This window comes from Eretmochelys imbricata, chromosome 13, assembly GCF_965152235.1.
Source record: "Eretmochelys imbricata isolate rEreImb1 chromosome 13, rEreImb1.hap1, whole genome shotgun sequence".
Lineage (NCBI taxonomy): Eukaryota > Metazoa > Chordata > Testudines > Cheloniidae > Eretmochelys > Eretmochelys imbricata.
The window spans coordinates 8,400,741-8,419,325 of record NC_135584.1 but is presented as its reverse complement, the minus strand read 5'-3'; the positions used below and the strand labels follow the sequence as shown (position 1 = coordinate 8,419,325).

Sequence of the window (18,585 nt, the reverse complement as noted above, 5' to 3'; positions counted from 1 at the left end):
ACTGGAATATTTGAATCTCGGTTAATAAACTTATTCTTGTTTTCACTACAAATATATTTCAGTGTTGTGGGGCTGTACACGGGGTTGATCCTGAGCTGAATCATACAAGCTGGTGTGTACGCTGTTCAGTGGTATTTCTGAGTGTGTTCAGTGGAGAAGGGACTGGACTACAGAGGAACACGTCAAAGGGGCTCAGGGACTGGGGTGCACCTATTGTTAACCTGGAAGGCAAAGTAAAGGCTGGCATAGTTGGAAGATTGTTTGGATGGCCAACGGACAGGAGGTGTCAGGGAGTTGGCACCCAGTTAAGCACTAGGAAGTGTCCCTCTTGCTGGAGCCCGGGATGGCGGAGCGGGTAACAAGGTGATTCACTTCGAGAACTGTCACAGATGCGAATGCAAAATTACTCTCTCTCGCCCTCTCGCTTCCACTTTGCAAAGTCTCCCTCTGCTGCTTTAGTTTCTTCTCTAGCTCAGCCGGCTATGCGAGTGGCTTGTGTGGATTTTGTACCTGTTGATGCTGATTGCAGCAAACTGCTCTCCGATCTCTTCATCAACTGTTAAATAGGTAGGTTCTTCGTCCCCAAGTTTATAGATCCACTGCACCTTGCGGTCTTTGAGCACGATACCCATGTAGTCTCCTTTGGCCTGAATGCACAGAGCAAACAATCCAAAGGGTTTGCAGCGAACCCATCCAAAAAAGGGGAAATCACTGAGGGAATTTAAAGTGATGCTCTAGGGGCAAGTCAGTTCTCAGGAGTTTTACAGCTGAGTGCAAAGTCTTCCAGGGGATTATTGGAGGCCTAGCTCCAACCAAAGGACACAACATACAAACCAGATACTCTCATCCCTTAAAAAACAAACACTCAAGTGCGTGCAGAGCCCAGCACCTGCACATCAGAGGGATGCGCCATTGCAAGGGCTAGGATCAAAGCAATGTGGTGTTCACGTCGCAGCGGGAACATGCGTGGGCTGGAGGCTCACTGTTACCTTCATACACAGTCCAGTGGCTCTCCTGTAAATGAGCAGCATCTAGCCCTGGGGGTGGCGTGGCCCAGGCGATTGCTGTCTCCTACCATACTCTGCCAGGGCCTCTGTGAGGGGACAGCAGCCCCCGTGCTCTGCCCTGAGGAGGGTTTTGTCCCCTCGCCTCTCAGTTTGAATTCAATAATGTTTGACAGTAACAGTGGACACCCTGCTCCCACTATCAGTGCCTGAAACCTTTACAAGCAGTAGGGAGAAGCTGGGTGAACGGAGACAGCTGGCTTAGATAGTCACTGGCTGAATGCAGCATATAAGACCTTCCTGATACGAGACTTTCCCACCCCATCCAGAGCTCTGCACGGCCATCCATCGCACGCTTGTTCCCCATCTGGATCACTCAGCCCAAGCTCTGCCTGCTGCACAGGTCCCTCTCCCACTCCTGTGCTTGGACGGGCAGCTCTTACCTCTTTATTGCCCAGGTACAAGACAAACTGTCCCGCGTCGGCCCCATCCTGACGCCGCTGCCTGGGTTTGGGCTCCGGGTTCTGGATGTAGAACTTGAGGGAGGTGTAGGCGGCCAAATCCTGCAGGTCGCTGGGAGTCCGGACCTGGATGCCCGAGGTGCCGTTGAACTTCACTGGTACCTTCACCTAGAGGTGGAGAAATCAAAGCCAGGCTGACAGAAGCAGCTCATGCAGCCTGACCCCTCATTTACGATGGCTGTATTTGCTACCGGTCCAGGCAGAGTCACGTTTAGGGTATGTCTGCACTGCAATGAAAAACCTGCAGCATCAAGTCTCAGAGCCCAGGTCAGCTGACTTGGGCTTGCGGGCCTCAGGGAGCAGGGCTGAAAACTTCAGTGGAGATGGGCAGGTGAGAGCCTGCACTCTGAGACCCTTCCTCGTTGCGGGGTCTCAAACGCTGGGCTCCAGCCCGAGCCCAAACATCTACACTGCAATTTTACAGCCCCCCTCAGCCCAAGCCCTGCGAGCCCGGGCCAACCACGGGTCTTTTCTTGCACTGTAGACTGATGCTTAGATGCAGAGGGCAGGTGATTTTTTTGGTTCACTTGCAGAACAGATCAAGAAAAAAAAATTCACTTTGAGTCAACCTAAAACTAAAAATTGTTGAATTTTTGGGTGAACCAAAAAGTTGAAAAAGACCCCTGTATGTAGATTAGAACAAAACTTTTCTTTTTAAATTTTATTTAAAAATCATTTGAGATTTTTTGATGCAAATGTCAGACAAAAAAATTGAAATGTTTTCTTTCAAAACTGTCAAAATGAAACATTTTGATTTTGGAGGGATTGTTTTTGTTTGTTTCTCTTTGGCCCAGAACTAGATCAGTGAATTTGACAAGTTCGCAAAATGTTTCAGTCGACCTGAATCTGTATTGTTTGGCAAATAAAAAAAAAGCGCTTTGCCTGAAATCTTTTGCCCAGCTGTACTTAGAAAGCCGAGATTTAACCATGACAAAGTACTTTTATGGAGGCTCTGAAGGGGAGATCCATAAAGACCATGTGGAGCCTGCTGCAGATTTGGAGGGGCCCGGGGAGAGCACAAAGTGTACAATCAAGACTCTGAATCATTCTTCCCTACCCCCTCAAATGGATCCCCCGCAATATCTGGACTTCAGAGCAATCCCTGCTCAACCCCCATTTCCACAGCCTTGAAAATCAGTTTTTAAAACTGCCCTACGTGATGCCAAAAGAGGAACAAAGTTTCAGCATGCTTTGCCTTCCTACAAAATCAGTCAACCTATTTTGGCCAATCAAGACCCAAACCAAACTCAGGGGCTCCCATGAAGCCTTGCAAAAAGCAGCCTAAGGGAGGTTTGTTCAGTGCCTGCCTGTGCTAATTAGAGCCACGAGGGGTTCACCTTTAGAGCCGCCGCAGGCCAGCACTCTCACATATACAGCCCTCTCCCGCAAGCCCCTACCTTGCTAGCAGCATTTCTGGCCTGCGTGATCAGCTGGCGGATTCGCACGATGTTCTCGGACACAGTGGAGTTCTTATTCCTCCTGCTCTCCAGGCCACTCAGCTTCCCCAGCAGCAGCGGAATGGTGCTTTCCAGGTTCGACACTGGCGGGCGTGTTTCAGGGAGGCAAAGGGGAGCAGGGGACAATGATCAGCGGGGTGCAAAGGGATCCAACACTCAGCTATCAGGGGGCGCAAGCCAAAGAAACAGACACAGCGCAGCCGTCACAGGGAGTGAAGCAGCGGCTGATGCGCACACCTCTCTTGCAGGACTTGCTGGCAGCATTAACAAAAGTGGCTTTTAAAAACACAGCTGAAAAGTGCATCCAAGCACTTTGTAAGAACATCCACAGCCTGCCTCAGTGGATGACCTGGACTTTGTGAAGAGAGGAAATAAGAGGGGGACACACAACAGCCTCCCTTTAAACTTGTCAGCAGGGAACAACAGAGACAGAGCAGCACTTAGATACCACAGTGAAGTGCTTCATGATGACAGCAGTGTCCCTGTCCCTTATCTCCAGCACACTTTCCACAGCTAACCCCCCTCTTTACATACCAGACTTCTTGGCGTCTTGAACTGCCTGGTTTAACTCTTCATTTTTAAGGCCTCCATACTGGTCTTTCCACTCATCCAGGTTCTTCTTCATGTTGCTCAATGCATCTTCCACCCTGGCAACCGTGTCGTTGGCTGCTGCGGCTGCAGCCTTGGCATTCTGAATAATTGCCGTGGTGTTATCTTTGAGAGGAAAGGAGACAAGTCTCGTAAACTCAGCAAAGAGCATGAGGGAGGGCAGAGCTACTAGCTTATGGCTGGAGTCAGAAAAACTTAACCAATATATAGGGTCTGGTATATACCTGCAAGGTCACTGGATGGGCAAACCACTGGCTACCTACCATGATCATAGACTGCCCTGTGGGTTAGAAGGGACTACAGCTAAGCTTTTCTCTTGTGATGTGCAGAGCTCTTGTCTAGAAGAAACTGCCTACAGACAAACCTTGGTCCTTGTCCAGCATGTTCTGTACAGATCGCAGCTGGTTCAGGAGCTGCTCCTTCTTCTCTCGGAGATCGGTCAGTTTGTCCTTGACTGCCTGCAATGTCCCTTTAATAACTGGAATTAGATGTATATAACATGTTAGATGTTTGTACATCTATCACTCCTCCAAAGCGCATCACACACCATCACTTCCACCCAAAACCCCCTCCCCTCCGCCCCCACCCCCACACAGACACACAGAGTGCTTTCTATCTTTCCCACACAGAAGAATTTCCCTGGAACACTTGTGTCCACTGCTGGCCCCTCTCTTACCCTCATTGAGTTTCCTCTGCTCCCTCTTCACGGCTTGCTCCAGGGCACTGCTGTTCTTCTTCAGCTCTTTAGATAGGGTACCAAGATCTCCCGATACAACACTCTACAAACACACAGGACACCTCCTCACTAACTGTCGGGGGCCTGGCACAAAGCGGTTCAGCAGCTGAGCCCTAGAGTTGGAAGAGGACTTCAAGTCCCCATTCCTCAGTCTCAGCAAAGGCTAAATGATAGGCAAATAGCCAATGTTGGTCAGAAAGCATCTGCACCACCTTCAGGCAAGCATTTTGCTGGGAAGAGGCATGTGTTTGTGCGTATGCATGGGGAGGGGTAACAGAGAAGAGAAATTGAGACACCAGATGCCAAAGTCATTAAGGCACATCACTTAACGGCTCACTGCCTCAGTTTCCCCATCTGGCAAGGTAGAGATAGCAACAGCTGTCTCACTGCAGTAAGGTCAGGCTGAGCCCATTAGTGTTTGCAAAACACCAAGATCTCAGATGGAAGGGGTGACAGGAGTGTCGTATATCAGCAGAAAGAGCTGCAGTGTGGCCAGGGAAGCAAAGGGCACTGGGCCAGCTTATTGGAGCCAGGATTTTGCAAGGGTTTGTGTGGCCCTGAAGGGAAATTGCATACTGTCAAAGCTTCACCGGCTGCCTCATCGGCGTCTTTGGCTGCCCTCTCAGCATTCTTCACAGCCTTGATGATGCTGGCATATGCGTTGGAGGCATTGATTGCTCGCTGGATAAACCCATCCTGGTTTGCGCCCTGGATACTGCTGCATTTGAAGACAAATAAATAAAGTTCACTGCCAGAAGCCCAGCAGAGCACCAGGGGCCAGATCCAGGCACAGGCAACACACATCACTCTCCTGGGCTCCCCACTTGGAGACCCCCTGTATGTGGGGTTTTCACAGCAGCATGCACTCACAACTGGCTTCCCCATCTTGGGGTCCAAATTTCCCGCTCCCGCCCGCCCCACCCCTGGGTCCAGAGATCTGCAGTGCCCAGTCCATTTTGAATCCCCGTCAGTGCTGACACCAGCTCTGAGAGAGAAGCCCTTCCATGATCCATAGCAGGAAACAGTGGGGTGGGAGTGAGGGAGGATCACTCTTCTGCTTATTGCTGTGCAGAGTGGAAGAGATAGAGAACCAATGAAACAGCACTAATAATGAATGACAAGCAGCATTCGGACATCGATTGGGTCTGAGGTCATCCTGAAGACGTGACGTGTTCTAGACTCAAATTCGTCCCATTAATGGGTGTCACCGCCACATCCTGTACCAGCACTGTCCTTACCCATATACTTTCTCCATCACACACTGGTTTGCTACCAGAGGGATGTTGGCGAGTGCTGGGCTACAGGTAATCCATCAATTCTTACATGTAAACATTATCCCAAGATGAATTTCAAAGCAGGGACTTCAGCAATCTTCAGATCCCTCCAAGTGCCCCGGAGAGGTCCATCGACCACACATCACCACTTGTTTACACAAGCAGCAGGAGTCCCTCTAGCAAATGTGCTGGAGAGCAGGATGCTGAGCAGAGTCAGTGGAGTTACCCGATGGCTGGCTCAGCATCCTTGATCCAGGCAGGAAGGAGAAGTGGAGCAGACTACGAGAGTTCCGGGCCCACACAGGCCGGGGTGAAGCTGGGGCAGCGAGGGATGTTACCTGGAAAGGTTCCGAGCGAGTTCATCCAGGAGCCTAGCGTGCTCCTCAGCGGCTTCGACGACTGGGATCTTACTGCTGGCAGGAGAAAACTTCTTCACCCGCTCTGTCAGGGGGTATCTGGCTCCATCCAGCCGGGCAGCTAGCTTCTCGTACTCCTGCAGAAGGACACGCCCACAAGGGGCATTCACCAACCTTGCCAGCTCCTCACTTCTGCAGCTGGACACACACTCAGAAGGGAGAGACACATTTCGGGGGGCTGGCAGGTGACCAGCACATGGCTGATTTTCCATTGCTAGCACCATGCCCTTCATCCACACCACCATTCTTCCTCCACCCTTCCCCACAGCTATTGCCAACTCCACCAACACCCTTCCCCACCCCCACTGCCTTGTCCCTCTTGATACTGGTGGCACATTTTAGCCCATCTGACACACCTCAACCCAGAATCCACCAGACAAGCCTGAGCGTTTTCATCACTCACCTCCTTTGCATTCTCTATTATCTGTAGAAGATCCGAGACCTGGACCAGGGAGTCCTCAGCCATCTGCAGCGTGTCCTGCACCACCCCGTACTGCTTCTGCAACTCCTCACTCTTTCGCTTGAGACACAGATGGATAGCGTTAGTTAGGAGCCACAGGATCAAGCAACAGACACAAGACCTAGATTATACTAGACATTTCTTAGCCGCTGCCAAAGCCATGCACGTCCACCCAATGGCATCAGCTCCTTTGCATTCCTATATGCAAATAAACCCCTCTTTGTACCTGGATCTCCTCAAGGTTGTTCCGATTTAGGCTGTTCAAGTCCTCTGTCTGCCTGGTTTTATTCACAGCCTCATTGAGAGCATCTCGGAGATCCATCAGCTCTGAGCTATATTGAGCCAGTAAGTCTTTGATGCTCTTCACCAGGTCGTGGTTGGATTCCCACTTGCTGTACAGCTCGCTCCTCACACGATGGAGCACTGACGACAGAGAGCACAAGGAGATTGCCTGGAAACTCTTGTTTCCCCAACATTTAAGAGTTCTGAGTACACAGTGGAAACTGCTCGAAAGGCTTAGGGCCCAATTCTGGTCTCAAAGCACAGATTTTAAGGCTAGAAGGGGACCGTTATCACTATCTCCTCTGACCACACAAGCCAAAGAACCTCATCCAGTAATTTTTGCATGAAGCCCATAATTTCTGTTTGAGTTACAGCAAATCTTTTAGAAAGACAAAGACATTCCCTCTTGATTTAAAGCTGCCAAGTAATGGAGAATCCACCACATCCCGAGGTAAGTTGTTCCAATGGTTAATTACCATCCCTGTTAAAAATTTGCACCTTATCTGGATGCATCTAGTTCCAGCTTCCAGTCATCGGATCTCACTGTGCTGTTTTCTGCTAGATTAAAGATCCATTTGCTATCCGAAATCTCTTCCCACAGTTACAGTAGTGCACTTCTGGAGTAACTCCAGTGATGCCAGCGGAGAGAAGAATTTGGCCCTGAGGTTCTTGCAACAGAGTATCGTTTGGTTAGAGCGGTGCACTGCAATGGAGGTTCCCTGGGGAATCACAGGCTCCATGTCTCTCTGAGCAAGGAACGACACACTTCTGTTGTCACCATTTGGGACAATTTACTCAACCAACTGAACACAAGACTTATGAGCATATATAGGTGCATGTGAGAAAAAAAATACACACACACACACACTTAAAACACTAACTACATTTTTAAGTGTTGTCATACAGAACCATTAAGTTAATGAAATTCAAATGCACTTAAACAAATACTAAGCCTTCTGATTGTACATGAACTTGCTTGTACAAAGGAGCTAAATTCTGTTGGGATGAACATTAAAAATCACTGGCGCTTATTAGGACCTTTGCAAATAATTATATTTATTATATATATAATTATATTTATAATAAAAATATTAGCACCTTTGCAATTTGCAAAAGAGACTAAAACGGGACTATCAATTACTGTCCCCTCATTGCTGGACTGCTGAGGAGGTCAGTACTGGACACTCCTAGCCTGTAAAATCTAGATGGGCATATTCTGTTCAAGTGAGCTGTAGCTCACGAAAGCTCGTGCTCAAATAAATTGGTTAGTCTCTAAGGTGCCGCAAGTACTCCTTTTCTTTTTGCAAAGACAGACTAACACGGCTGTTACTCTGAAATCTGTTCAACAGTGTAACTCTCCAACTGTTGGTGACAGCAACTGGATAACAGCAATGGCATGCCCAATAAATAATGTTTGCAGTAATGCCCTCAAGCTGGGACAGTGTGGAAAAAGAGCCCAAGGAGCACTAGACTGAGCCTGCACCTTGGCATTGCCCATCCCTTGTGTCTGCTGAGCTAGACTTACATTTCTGAGCCTTCTCATGTTCACGATCCGCCACCCCTTTCTGGCTGAGGAAATCCCGTTCCTTCATCTCCTTCAGCATCCTTTCCACCTCAGCCATCTTTTGCCAGAACTCCTCAGAGGAGGCCATGCTGATGTCTGCAGTCCCCAACTTGTCCATCTGGTGCACCAAATCTGCAGGGAAAGCCACGACCCGTGGTTCTCCACCAGCTGAGCACATAGTCTCCCCGTACTCAGCTGTGAAAGCCATCTCTCCTCCCCCAGTACTTCGAAAAGCTCCCACTCAGCTAAAACAGCATCTGGTTTTTGTTGGAGTCCTGATGGCCAATGATAGATGGAGTGACTTGCTTCAAGTCGTGAAGTGGGGGAATGACCCAGCTGGAATTCAGACAAGTTTCTAGACCCTCTGCTGTAACCACTAGACTGGACTATTTCCCAAATAATCCATCTTGTAGGTTGCCTTCTCCTCTAGATTTACTGGGGCAAACTTCAGACAGTGTGGGCAAGGAAGATTCCATGTAGCTCAATCACTCTTGGGAAAAGCACTGCAGATAGCCCCTATTTCTCACATAAGTGTAAATATAATGTGCTTCACCAAATATGGCATTTATCCAAACAGCTGAGATTCACTGGCCACAGAATTCTCTGTAATACCGCCAACTGCACCGGCAGGGGGCAGCTTCCCCAGGCCGGTGATTTAAAGGGCTCAGGGCTCCCGGCAGCGGCCGGAGCCCTGGGTCTTTTAAATTGCCACAGAGCCCCGCTGCCAGAGCCCCGGGGTAGCAGCAGTGGCTGGGAGCCCCGGGGCTCTGGCAGTGATTTAAAGGGCCTGGCGCTCCCGGCCGCCACTAACACTAACCGGGCCATTTAAATTGCTGTCGGAACCCTGGGGCACTGTTGCTACCCCAGGGCTCTGGCAGCGGGGCTCTGACTGCTATTTAAAGGGCCAGAGGCTCCGCTGTGGTAGCAGTGGCTGGGAGCCCCGGGGCTTTAAATCGCTGCCGGAGCCCCGGGGCTCCTAGCCGCTGCCACAGCTACCACTCCTGTGGTGATTTAAAGGGCTCGGGGCTCCCAGCCGCCGCCACCACAGCCGGAGCCTCTCGATATAAAGGGCCTGGGCATTTAAAGGCCCACCCCCTGCTCAGGACTCTGGTATACCGGTAAGTCCCTTAAGTTACTTTCTCCCCTGACAGACACTATCAAAGGTAACACTGAGCAACTTGAAACAGCGAGAGCGTGGGATTTGGGGCAGGAGAAAAATCAACACAACAGTTACACTTACACCTGGTCACTTACCCGCAATGCTATCCAGGGTACCTTGGATACTCATTGGCAGGTGCTCTGCCCTCTGGTAGGTCTCTTTTGTCTGCTCCTGCAGATGGTTTGCTTTTCTATGAGTCATTGTTGCCTACAAAACAAATCACTGGTTTAGCTGAAGCATTTGGTGAGATACAACATAAGCCGTAATGCAAGGTTGGGCATTGGGCAGCTTTTGGGACCACAGAGCTGAAAGTGTCAGCTTTTTTGCAGGGATTTGCACGGGTACTGTACTCTGCTAAGATTTATCTTCATGTGTGCACAGAAGTTAGTGAACAATTGTGTTCATAATGAAATGGATGAGGAAAAAAATCACAAATCCATCGTCGACAAAAATCTTTCATGCTCATAACACAGTTACACATTATGACTTGTGCCAACACAGCCTGCATATTAATCGGGAGAATGCAGAAGACGTACAAGCTTTGAGGTTCTGAAAGTTTGCAAGTGGATGTACAAAAATGCAGTCAGGTCATGTAACTACACACATACGAAAATGCTGGCCATTTGCACAGGTAGTTATCCAATGTGTAGAAATCACTTGCACATGCAAGTGTACACACATTTTATGTACCCAATTAAAAATCAGCCCCTGAATCTTGTGTAAACTATAGGCGCTTTGGGGCAGGACCGTCTTAAATCAAGAGGGGATACCTTTCCCCTCCGAAGGGTAGGGTTTAAATACTGCAGAAGAATGAAATGGTGGTTTGGGGGGAGGAGGGCTGGATATTTGACCACATCTAAAAGTCTCCTTAACATGCACACAATGGGCCGTTTCGGCTCAGAGAAAGGAACCTGCCTGGATAAGCGGGGTGTTGAAGATCGGGGATCAGGTTCCCTGGCAGAATGCATGGTGGGTGACCCCAGGACTGGGTTAGCAGTGGGTGCTGCAGGAGTCAAGTGTCCAGCAGCTGCTCAAACTGGGCCTGGCCCTAACTAGCACCGTTGGCTCCTCCCATGGGCACCTAACACTCACTGTTATGAAAATGAACAAGGGAAGGGATTCTGTGCGTGCAGTGTTATCAGCAGGGGGAGGAGAAACACCCTGCCTTGTGCTGCAGTGCATTCAAATCCTGAGTGAGTTCCACATTCTCGTCTTCCAACTCATCTGCCTTTTGCTTGACCCTGTTCATGGATCTCTGGTATTCGCGCAGGTGGTTCTGAAAGAGAGAGGTGGGGGTGGAAATCAGGCAATAGGACCAGAGTCCCATGTAGAGACTAAGCCAGGGGGAAGAACATGTTAAGCCCTCCACATACAGACACGTTTTTCACAGAGCTGTTCAGACCATGCAGTCGGGCCCAAGCGATGGAGCTGGCGTTCAGGTTGATCAACTGGTTCCTGATGATGGGGAAAGAGGCCTCGATCTTCTGGAGGTCTTCCAGCAGAAGCAGCACACAGCTGTCACAGACTGCCAAGAGCAAGGGGTGGTGAGTAAATGGCTCTGATGCGACACCAGCTATTCAGCACCCAGGGCTTCTCCTTCCATTTCCCCCTTCCTTACGACCATAGTAAGGACAGTTTTTTCACCCAAAGGGGGAACCACGTCTCCAAATTCCTGCCTCTTGAATTGGATTCCCCTCTGAAGAAGGTGTTAACTTGGGGTCCCCTGGTCACCTTTCAATCCCTTTGCACAAAGGGTCAGGATTTCCAAGTGCTTTTAGGGGTGTGCCAAGGAGTGTAAACTGTCAGCTGACCTGCTCTTGGTCTCACAGCAGCTTCCCACCAGCATACCCCACATAACTCTGATGAAGTTACTCCTGATTGGTGAGATCAGAGCCATGCCCACTATTAGGCTGATTAACACTGTTCCTCTGTTATCTGCCCTAGGGGCACAAAGGAAACCAGCCAAAAGGCAGGGTGCTATCTGCCAAGCTTACCGTCAATGTTTTAATTATTGCCAGGGGCCACCACGCTGCAGGGATCTGACTGACAATTAGGATCTGCCTCCTAGAGGTTACTCTCTAGCAAGTACTGATCAGACTACATCTCCCACAATGCACCATGGCCAGGAGACTCCCATGATGCACCTTCTCCCCTCTCCAAGAGGGGAACCTGGGGTGACTCAAAGGAGATTGTAGGGTTACCAGGGAGCTCGGCTTATAGAGGAGAATTGGCACATGAAGCAGCTTAACTACAATTCCCAGTGCATTGCAGCAGCATTTCCAAATCAAAATATTTTGGGTTATGGCCAATTTCTTGTTCTGGCCAAAACATTTTCAGTTTTTGAATTTCCACCAAAAATAGAAATTTTTTTAGATGAAAACAAATGTTTTAGAGGTCAAATTTTCTGTGAAACCCTCCCACCCCCCATTTTTCAGCCGGCTCTACCTCACTCCTGCAATAAAGCCGGGGGGGGGGGGGAGGGGGGGCAGGAAGAGTGGGAGGAGAGACAACATGATGCTACTAACCTTCACACCTCATGCTGTCCGGGCCGTTTGCTACAGGGATCTCATACTTCTCTATGCAGGTATCGCATTGCTTCCCCGTCAGGCCATTGGAGCAGGTGCACTCCCCAGTCCGGGGGTCGCAGGAGCCCCCCTTACACTGACACTCTGCCAATGAAAAGGAGGCAGCTGAGGGAGGTTTGCCCTGACCTAGTGAGCCCCCTGAAAGAGGGAACGCTGGGATTCCATCACAGGGCAAACCACCACCACAGAAAAGAATCAATGAACGAACAAGGGCCAATGCGTGGGTCTGTGAACATGCTTTTTTTAATGGCAGGCGAGATTAGCTGAGTCAATCCTCCCCTTTGACTAGTGAAGTTTCATGTTGTTCTGTACATTAGAGTCACGGTTTGTTTTAAAAAAAACCTTCAGATTGCAATTGCACACCCAGCTTGCATCAGGAATCGCTGGGAGTTTTCTTCAGCTGGATGGGTTGCTTCACAGGCAAGCGGTTTTAGTTAGCAACTCGAGCACTTACCTGCTTTGCTCAAGTAGCTGTGATCACTGCTGGTGCACACGGAAGGGGTGGAAAGGGCAAATGCGCTTTTGAAGCCTAACTTTTTTTTTTTTTTTTAAATCAGGCCCTTTGCTAGGTGATGCCAAGTGCCCACGCAACACTTTGTCATTTAGATCATAACAATAAAGATAAACTATGCCAAACAACGATTAAAAGCCTCCATGGAATTAGGATGGTTTCTTTGATCTCAAAACTGGAACGCTATTGGGGGGCTCTCCAGTTGTAGCACCACAGGGATGACGTAAAACACAACATCCCCATATCTGTGGTGAGAAGGGACCGGGTTCATGCTAAGTGACTAACACAGCCCTTTGGCACTGCAGCAAAGCAGCCCAGAGATGTCCAGATATTTGTTCTAGGAGATTTACTAGCAGGGAAGAAACTCACTTGTGCAGCCATGCCCGCTGAGCCCCCAGTAGCCTGGTGCGCACTGCTGGCATCGAAGACCAGTCACCCCGGGCTGGCAGCTACACTGACCAGTCTCAGTGTGGCAGCTTGTGTCTATGGATCCAATGTCGCAGTCACACTTTCGACAGCCAGAGCAGCCATGGTAGCCATAGTACCCATCCTAGGGAAAGACGTGGGTAATTAGCATGCTATCACACACAGGAAGGGGAGGCAATTGGGAGGACACGCTAGCCTTTCATCTCCAGAGACACACAGCTCCACAGTCACTCTGGCCAGCGCTGAAATGTGATCCATAGTCTGAACTTAATTCCCAGAGGCATTTCTTCAGAGCATAAAATTAACACACAATACGGCAAAATGCTGGACCAATGGGCAGGTTGCACAATAGGACTGAGATAGAAATGCACTGGCAGCATTGTGTCCGTAAGCTCACCTGGTGTCTGCTTACTCCAGATGGGGAGTTAGGATCCCCGAAATCCACCCTAGGGTTAAGTGCCTTTTTCCTACAAGCATCAAAGCTGCAGTTAGCACCCCTCCTCCCATCATTTCGGAACCAGGTTCTTTAGACATTGACCTTTATTGTTAGGTATCTGCCTGGTGTAGGCAGGAACTGCATCCATATCGCTCAGCCATCTGCTGGCACAGCAGCCATTATCCTCCTGTCTCTGCCCAGGAACCGCAGTGCGCTCATAATGGGAGGGCAGGCTACAGAAGAGTGGAGCTGGCGTGCAGTGACTCAGCACCAGCCAAGCGTATAGTGATGGAGGCTTCACAGTGCGTGTGGGGGGAACCCACGATTCATTTTACCTGACAGCAGTCGCAGTGCTGACCTGTCACTCCAGGTTTACAGAGACATCGGCCAGTTCTAGGGTCACACGACTCAGTCCCGCACGGCAAACAGTTACATCCTGCCAGGAAGAAACACACCCATTTACCCGACAACTTAAAAAGATCAGCCAGGCACTCTGACCCATCCTGTTTCTGGTGGATTTAATGCGATTTGATAATTTGTTGGGAGGAAATCCTGTCAACTGTGGGAGTTCACTGGTCGTCTTCATTCTCTCATATACGGGGACTGATCCTGCCATCCCTTATTCACATGATTATCTGCCGGAGTAAGACCTATCTCTGTGAGCAGCAGTTTGCAGGACCAGCGCCTTGGATTTTACCATTTGCTCCTCATGGCAGGGCCCTGTAAGGTTAGAAATGTACTATGCAAACCCACCCAAGCACAGAAATAATAATTTGGTTAATATCACTAGTGGTTATTACTGACGAGGCTGCTACAGTGTCAGAGCTTTACCACCTGGGTGCAATTTTTAAATGCCTGCTAAAGAGGGTTGTTTTGTCACTCTTATTTTTAACCAGCGTACCCTTTGAAAGCCAGGAGACCAAGCTAGCGGCTTTGTAAGAACCTACCCAGGTGATGACCACAGCTGTGCCCGCAGGCTGGCTAACTGCACGTGCCCGTGACACACTACCCCCGAAATGCATTTGCAAGCCGGCCCCGCCTCGGTACCGCACTTACTCGTGCAGTTCTTTGCTGCCACCGCGTCTCCATGGTACCCTGGGGCGCACACTTCGCACCGGGGCCCGGCCGTGTTGTGCATGCATCCTGTGCAGGTGCCCGTCAGAGAGTCGCAGTCGCTGAACAGCATGTTGGGATCCGTGTTCTCGCTGCAGTCGCACGGCTGGCAGGAACTGCCAATCACTAAGGGGTTGCCATAGTAACCTGGGGCACACCTTTAAAAATGTAGCCGGTTAAAAGGGAGCGAAAGCAACAGCCGTGCACGCGCGCACTCCCCCCAGCTCCCACTGAAGCGCTGCACAACTACTGACTACAGGGCAGTTACAGCTATTAATTAGCCTCATGTTTTGGACTCCCACAGCACCTTCCACTCAAAGCACATCATGGTCACTAATCAAGCCTCATAGGAAGTGTCCCTGTTCTTGCTCTACAGGTGGGTAATCAAGGCAAAGAATGCTGCGGGAACTTGGCCAAGATGACACCCTATGCCAGTAATGGAGACAGTAATAGGGCACATCCCAGCGGTACGCTGAGCCCACACTGATGCACAAAGGAACAGCATATAAGCAATCAAGTGGGCCCAACTCCTGCTGGTCCTGGGAGCCACCAGGCCCCGCTGCTGGATTCGTAGAGGTGTTGCCTTGCAATCGCAGCTGGAATTTTATGCCCCTTCCACAAAATAACGGAAGCCAAACCCACAACAGAGAGGATTCACAGCTCAAATCAATCGCTTTCTCCTCAGTCTCCTGTGCCAACGTAGCTGGGGCTTCTAATTTTATTTTCGTCACTATGGAAACTTCTCTTCTGTCAAAGCAACAGCTGCACTCTGACGAAGAAAAACCCCCATGGTCCTGCCCTCCCGTAATTACCAGGCCCTTACCGTTCACACATGGCTCCAGCATAGCCTGGCTTGCAGAGACACTGCATGGTGGAGCCCTTGTGGACACATCCAATGGCAAAGCTGAAATAACACGGGGCAAACGTCAAAGGTTATTTTACTCTGAAGGTACCAGGGCAAAGGGGGCTCTTGTCATTCACTTAGGGGTTGTGTGAGGGCTGGGAGTGGTTTGTGGCCATAGAAAAGGGAATGGGGTCGGGATCAGCTCATGGGCATGGGCTATTGTCAGGGTTTGGATCTGCAGCAGGGCAAGGGCTGGTGTCAACAGTGATTTGTGACACAGGCTATGGAAATGTTTAGTGCTGGTGTCGGCAACAGGTGCAAGGACAGGGCAAGGGTTGTGGCGGGTCTGGTTCTCCAGGATAGGCAGAAGGGTGGGGCCAGTAGGGACCCCCATGGTAGAAGGTTAGGGTTGGGGCTGGCAGTAGGTACCAGGTGAAGGTTGGGGTGTATAATGCACCCCTGGCTTGGGTTCAGGTTGAGGCCAATAGGCCTCCACAGGCTAGAGTTAGGCCTCAGGCTAACAGGGCCCCACAGGGTAGGTTTAGGACCAGTGGAGCTCCCCGAGTTAGGGTTGTGGCCTTCGGGATATGTGTAATTGTTTCACTGGTGTGTACCCCCAGGCTAGTGTCAGTGAGGTGGCCAGTTCTCGTCCCTACAGAAGGGTCAAAGGCTGGGATGTAGGAAGCATTGGTGCAGGGTTAGCCTTGGGACCAGGCGTGGGGGATTCCAGCATATGGCCTGGCAGGTGGCCCTTGGCTAGAGTTAGCGTCGGTACTGCCCTCGGGCTAGTGTTAAGTTAGATGCGGTTAGAGTCAGGGGCTAAGGACAGCCTGGTTTATAGGAGTGAAATGCCAGTGCAGAACGTCCAGCCCTTGAGAGAATCACACAAGAATGGAATCGCAAAATCACCTTGAAACTTGATATTTTGAAATCTCAACATGAGCTACGCTGACTTGGGGGCAATGGTGCTAATATCGGAACTTTGAACTGGTTTAGGTACAAAATTTGCTAAATCAATACAAAACAATGTTTACATTTTGTCGCTAATATTTTCACACCTGTAGAAATTACTAATATTTCCTTCAGAAAGAAAAAACTCTTGCTGGCTGCACTAGTCACATCAGAGCTGTGGGCCTTTCTCCTCCCTCCATGGCCTACCCCATCATTATTAGCATTAATAAAAAGGGGAGCAGTGTCCTCTTTCCTTGGTAAACAGCCAAAACAGGAATGAACGAACTGGGAATGACATGGCAGCGCATCTCTCCTGGCAGCCAGAAGATCAGGATCAGGGGAAGAAATCAGGATCAGGATCAGGGGAAGAAATCAGACTACTCTGTGGATGAGAAAAAACAGGAGAAAGAACTTCACAGAAGATGCTTACTTGTTGGAAGCAACGGAAAGAGGACATGGACATCCCATGCACTGCAGTGGCCCCTCGACGGAAAAGTTGCCTACATAACCATCTTTGCATCGCTCACAACGATCTCCCTCCGTGTTGTGTTGGCAGTTCTGCAAGGACAAGACAGAAAACACGTTTGGTATTTCTCCAGGGAAGCGTTCAAACCACCGTTTTCTGGAGGATTACGATGGATTGTTGTTCCAACGGGGTGGGTTAGAACAGACGATGCCCCATTACACATCTGGATGCCTAAATCCTTTCCTCTTCCCCAGCACACCCTGTCTCCTCATCCTAAACTGACTTGAAGACAATAAATCCCCTTGAAATGGCACATGAAGATTTTCAGCGATCAAGACAGTAATTTGGTAACCACTAAACCCAGTCACTGTGTTTTGGAGGGAACCTCTTAGTCAGCTGGTGAGGACGAGCACACATTGTACTTATGGGTAGCTACTTACGATGCATATTCCAGACCCTGGGAGGCACTGATCTGAGTGGCCGTTGCAATGACACGGAACACATTTTCCCAAGAAGAGGCCCTTGGTGTCTCTGTAATAACCTGGAGCACATTCCTAATGAGAGGAGAAGAAGTAGTGGTGACACATGAGCCAAACATGCTTAGACAGAGCTAGTATACTAGCGTAACTACCTTCCATAAATGACACTGGGTTTCAAGACACAGAATAGATTAAAAGGGACAATGTCAAGATTTTTTTAGTTAAAATCTTCCCCCCACAATCAACATGAGCCAACTAGACAGGCACAAGGACTTATTTAAGGCTTTCAGATATTTACCTAATGCTGGCATTGGACCCCTGAGCAAGCCCCACAGTAGCCCACTACCACTATCCAAAATTCTAGCTCATGCAAATCTCACAGCAAACAAAGCAGAGCACGTGGGCAATAGCAGGAGATGGAGCACATGTACTGTATAGTTTGCTGCGATTTTGGGACGTCATTACAAAACCGGCAGGTGCAAGTCAAGTTGTCATTAAAGAGCCGCACGCCAGGGATTGGCTGAGGAAACTTGCACTCGAGAATCTTCCCTGCATTCTAACATACAATGAGGCACATCCAAACCTAACTGCTGAGTGCAACGGCCGTAGGGGGAGTGCTCGCCTCTCATGTGCATCATATGAGCAGAGCTCCTATAATTTCACTTGAGCCTGGCAAAAGCACTTCACCTCTTCCCCCTACCTGGCAGGAATCTCCCCTGTAATTTGCCGGACACAAGCACAGTTCGACGTTGCTGGCTCGGTTGCCCACGCTGGTCTCCGTCAGAGTCTCTAGGACCACCCGACGCAGAGATACTGATGAGGCAAGCTGGGAGAAGAGTGCTCTGATCTGCAGCTGCTCTAGGTTAGCCAGCACCATCATCAACTCTTCCCTGGACACTGGGTTGTGCGTCTGAGTGTGTCTGAAGTTACCCTGGTGAAGAGAGAAACTCTAGTGTTACCATGCAGTAAGTGCAAGCCCTGGGTTGCTGATTCTGCCCCTTTGGAGATATTTCAGTCAATCATCCAGCTAAATGAACCCTCTCATCCCTGGGGGGGGCTTATCCATACAATATCCCAAAAACTCTTCACTTGTCTGCAGCTATGAGACCTCCTCCTTCCATCTCCACTGGAAGTTTGTCTGAAAATTCAAAGCCAATTCTCTGCCCATGGCCCATTCCCAAAAAGCATAGTGAAAAATCTGTCCATGTGCCCGAGTGATGCTTTCACACCATTAGGAAGAGCTCCCATTCACACAGTGCCTTCCATCTCCAGAGATGCACACAAACCTCACA

The 18,585-nt window shown here is 49.7% G+C and overlaps 1 protein-coding gene across 1 annotated transcript in view; it reads right to left on the bottom strand.

The window, feature by feature from the left end:
- The window catches only part of LAMA5 (laminin subunit alpha 5), a 160,883-nt gene that overhangs the window by 17,002 nt on the left and 125,296 nt on the right, over positions 1-18,585 (bottom strand). The window contains exons 41-62 of the mRNA XM_077831882.1: positions 17,994-18,224; positions 17,255-17,368; positions 16,779-16,906; positions 15,377-15,457; positions 14,497-14,711; positions 13,776-13,876; positions 12,948-13,128; positions 12,008-12,151; positions 10,856-11,007; positions 10,648-10,758; positions 9,578-9,689; positions 8,285-8,455; positions 6,704-6,900; positions 6,421-6,537; positions 5,940-6,094; positions 4,904-5,045; positions 4,268-4,370; positions 3,956-4,069; positions 3,517-3,696; positions 2,923-3,065; positions 1,448-1,633; positions 511-647 (exon numbers count right to left, since the gene is read on the bottom strand). Coding sequence (XP_077688008.1) covers positions 511-647; positions 1,448-1,633; positions 2,923-3,065; positions 3,517-3,696; positions 3,956-4,069; positions 4,268-4,370; positions 4,904-5,045; positions 5,940-6,094; positions 6,421-6,537; positions 6,704-6,900; positions 8,285-8,455; positions 9,578-9,689; positions 10,648-10,758; positions 10,856-11,007; positions 12,008-12,151; positions 12,948-13,128; positions 13,776-13,876; positions 14,497-14,711; positions 15,377-15,457; positions 16,779-16,906; positions 17,255-17,368; positions 17,994-18,224 — 3,215 coding nt within the window. The remainder of the gene's footprint in view (positions 1-510; positions 648-1,447; positions 1,634-2,922; positions 3,066-3,516; positions 3,697-3,955; positions 4,070-4,267; positions 4,371-4,903; positions 5,046-5,939; positions 6,095-6,420; positions 6,538-6,703; positions 6,901-8,284; positions 8,456-9,577; positions 9,690-10,647; positions 10,759-10,855; positions 11,008-12,007; positions 12,152-12,947; positions 13,129-13,775; positions 13,877-14,496; positions 14,712-15,376; positions 15,458-16,778; positions 16,907-17,254; positions 17,369-17,993; positions 18,225-18,585) is intronic.